Here is a 4,037-nt window from a genome sequence, read left to right as displayed (position 1 = left end):
TTTGGCCAGGAAAAGGGTATGAAGTTCATGTGCCAGTTTCTCAAAATTCCTGCCTTCAGTGTTGATGTCCAGTAAAGATATTCATAATTTTAGCTCTATAATCTTCATACGATTTCCTCTAATATTGTAAAGCATATTACATGAAACAGGAACTCAAATTTCTCAAAATTCTTGCGATGTCCAATAAAGATGTTCATAATTTCAGCTCTGCCATCTTAATAGGATTTCCTGTAATACTGTAAAGCATATTAAATGAAACAGGAACTCAAATTTGGAGCTCCCTCTCCAAGAGAATCTGTGTGGGAGATGGTGGCTATGGCAGTGGCAGTCCCCAGGTGCAGAGGGTGAGCAGAGGCAGCCTCAGGCTAAGGGGTCTCCCCTACTCCACATGGAGAAAATCCCTTGTAGGTTGCAAGGGCAGTGGCCTAGGTAGAATCCCTGCTAGGGACAGAGCAGGAAGGCCTCGCACCCTCACCAAGCAGCAGCCCTGGGGTGGAGTAAGTGGACCAGGCAGGAGCAGTGGTGACTCAAGAGCAGGTCACAGGCCTCGGTGGGTGCTGAGGGTCAGGAGAGGCCAGGCCTCCTCGAGCAAGGTGGGGGGTCCCAGGGTCACATCAGGTGCAGATCCTCTGGCAGCCACGTCTTTCCATGCTGGACCTGCTGGGCCCCCCAGCCTTCCTGATGGGATTCCCAGTTAGGAGCTGTCTGCTCAGGGCTGGGAGGGGAGGAGCACTGAGCTGCAGTTAGAGGGCAGAGCCCACAGTGGGCAGGGCCTGCCCTGATGTGCAGGTGCCTCTGCAGGAGAGGAGGGCCTGGGGACTGAGAGCAAGGGTCAGGGCCTCTCTTTGGGGAGGCCTCTCACTGTAACAGGACTGGTCAGGTCTGAGAGGAGGGGAGGGCACTGGGTTCCCTCTTGGGTCTTGTCCTTTAGTCTTGTGGCCCTTTCACTCTGTGCACGATGGGTGTTGGGCAAGGGCAGGGGCTGATGTTGATGGAGTGATGGGAGGGAACTGGCAGGAGCTGGGAAAAGCAGGGAGGGAGGAAGAAAAAAGTGGGGGCCTCATCTTCCCTCAGAGAAAGGGTGAATCTGGTTTTGGAGCAACTGAAGAGAGAAAAGTCCTCAGGGAATAAACACAACACTGCACCCAGTGGAGCATTTACCCGTTTCCCTCTTTTCTCCAGAGCTCGTGAGCCTGCAGACCCTGGATCAACACCCGGTTGGGACGGGAGACCACAGGGATGCCACACAGCTGGGATTTCAGCCTCTGATGTCAGCTCCTGGGTCCACTGGCTCCGCTGAGGGTTGTCTAGACTCTACAGACAGGCGGCCGGGATTCAACTCCCTGCCTGGATCTCACCAGCACTTTCCCTCTGTTTCCTGACCTATGAAACAGAGAAAATATCAGCACTTATTTATTGTTGTTGGATGCTGCAAAGTGTTAGTGGATATGAGGTGTTTGCATCTCTGCCATGTAGAGAGCGGCAAAGAGATCATGACCAACTCAACATTCCTTTGGAGGCTATATGATCAAACAGCAAACTGCTTATCATGAATACAGGATGTGGGCAAACTCAGGACTGCTCCTGCCGACAGAAGGTTTGCTGAGGGCAGTCACTCCATGGTGCTCATTGAGGTTATCTACTGGGTCATCTAGAGCCTGTTGTTCGAAGAATGCAGTCTTGAAAACCTACTCTGGACCCAGAAGCTGACTCCTTCTTCCACCCCTCTTCTCGCTATCTCCTATACCAATAAATACGAAGGGCTGTGGAAGATCAGAGAGCCCTTGTTCGCGAGAAGCAAGGAGCCCCCTGACCCCTTGTTCCAAATATACTCTTTTGTCTTTGTCTTTATTTCCACGTTCATCCTTTGTTCAGTCCGGTACAGGGTTGTGGGGCCCTTAACAGTGCCATATTAATTGGTATCATTATTTCTGTTGTGTGTGTGTGTTTTTTGGTTTTTTGGTTTTTTTTTTGAGACGGAGTCTCACTCTGTCACCCAGACTGCAGTTCACTGACTTGATCTCAGCTCACTGCAACCTTTGCCTCCCAAGTTCAAGCAGTTCTCATACCTCAGCCTCCCGAATAGCTGGGATTACAGACAGTCACCACCACACTCAGCTAATTTTTGTATTTTTCGTAGAGACAGGGTTTCACCAAATTGGCCAGCCTAGTCTCAAACTTCTGACCTCAGGTGATGCACCTGCTTCAGCCTCCCAAAGTGCTGGGATTACAAGCATGAGCCACCGTGCCTGGCCTATTTTATTATATTTTAATATATTTTATTATATTAGCCACCGTGCCCGTCCTATTTTCTTATGTTTTAATATATTTTAATATATTACATGTGTAGTAATTAGGTTATCATAGGTAAGCTTTGTGAGTGTCTTGGTGATGACTCCTGACCAGCTAGGAGCAGCTTTCTTGTCACCTTGAGGTCCCCTCGCCCCATCACACTGTTATGCATTACTCTGTGTCTAATATTATATGTGCATAATTTTATACCATAGATGTTTACTCTTTAAATAGACATTTCTGGTCTGTGTTTTATTTCATGCGTCTGGGAGCGGATAAAGTGTGAGGTTCAGAGAGAAGAAGAGGTCTGTCTCAATGCCCTGAGCCAGCATCTAAGCAATCTCCCCTCCTCTTTCGCTTTCCGTGCTAGTTCCCAGTGACTGACAGATTCATAGCAGAACAGAAAGGACTAGGAAGGGATGGAGGTGGGACATCTGTCACCAACATTTAGGGGCTGACCTTGTGGGGGAACATCTGCTCTGAAGAGTTGGAGCCTTCTTGTGATGACACAGAGATCTTTGTCACTGTGTTCAGGGAAAGGACCAAGCCTCACTCCCCATGCGGAGAGGAGGTTCTGGCTGTGATCCCGCCTGTGGGAGAGGTGAGGACCTGCTCCCTCTACAGTGACAGCCAAGAACCTGCAGGTGACAGAGAAGGCTTCCCCTCAACTGTGTCCTATCAGGTTCTTCCGGGCATCAAGGAATAGACCTGGGACACTGCCTTCAGTGACATGAACACACCCGGAAGTGAGGTGGCCCTACCAGGGGGTCCTGGGGCTGCCACTTGTTTTGGGAACTCAGTGTCTGCAGAGGGGTGTGGAGAGTAGGCTTTGTGCAAAACAGTAATCATGACCTATAAATTTCTTCATTAGCTTTTTGTCATAAAATAAAAGTTACCCGAAAAGAAAAACTATCTGAAAATGTTGCCCTTTAATAATAATAATAAAAGATAAACACCCTTCAACCACCAGAGATACAGAAGTTTGTCAACCAGCCCAGAAACCCCATCATTTGCCCCAACTCAGTGATAAAGGCTTCCCTCCTCTGCGTAAAATCACAGCCTGACCTTTATGATCATCACTTCTTTGTTCTATTTTATATTTTCCTCATCTGAAATTGTAGTTTAGTTTTACCTTGGGATATGTAATTTTTGTTCTCTTTTTTTCTTTTTTTTTTTTTTTTTAAGACGGAGTCTCAATCTGTCACCCAGGCTGGAGCGCAGTGGGGCGATCTCGGCTCACTGCAACCTCTGCCTCCTGGATTCAAGCGATTCGCCTGCCTCAGCCTCCCGAGTATCTGGGACTACAGGCGCGTGCCACCATGCCCGGCTAATTTTTTTGTATTTTTAGTAGAAACGGGGTTTCGCCGTGTTAGCCAGGATGGTCTCAATCTCCTGACCTCATGATCTGCCTGCCTCGGCCTCCCAAAGGGCTGGGATTACAGGCGTGAGCAAACGCAGCCTGGCCTGTTCTCTTTTTTACTCTGTGCTCCTCCTTGAAATTTATATTGTCCTGGTTGAGTTTTCCATAGTTTGCATTTTGCTGTCTCCATCCCAAGGCATAGTTTAATATGGACCTGTTTTATCTGTACTTTCTATAAATTGGTACTTGGCTGCAGATATTTGCTTATAGGCAGACTTGATTTTCTTCTTGAATACGGCACTCCATTGTATTCTTCCATCAAGAGGAAGAATTTAGTACTGATTATTTACTTTTACTCTACTTTTTTTTTCTTTTTCTTTTTTTT

At 47.7% G+C, this 4,037-nt stretch overlaps 1 protein-coding gene across 1 annotated transcript in view; it reads left to right on the top strand.

Moving 5' to 3' along the window:
• Window positions 1–1,472, top strand: part of LOC108520259 (MHC class I polypeptide-related sequence B) — a 7,424-nt gene extending 5,952 nt beyond the window's left edge. The window contains 1 exon segment of the mRNA XM_017859561.1: window positions 1,183–1,472. Coding sequence (XP_017715050.1) covers window positions 1,183–1,191 — 9 coding nt within the window. The 3' untranslated portion in view covers window positions 1,192–1,472.
• Window positions 1,473–4,037: the final 2,565 nt, after the last annotated feature.

The sequence above is a fragment of the Rhinopithecus bieti genome, unplaced genomic scaffold, assembly GCF_001698545.2.
Source record: "Rhinopithecus bieti isolate Rb0 unplaced genomic scaffold, ASM169854v2 scaffold_51440, whole genome shotgun sequence".
NCBI lineage: Eukaryota > Metazoa > Chordata > Mammalia > Primates > Cercopithecidae > Rhinopithecus > Rhinopithecus bieti.
This window is presented reverse-complemented; position numbering and strand designations above follow the sequence as displayed.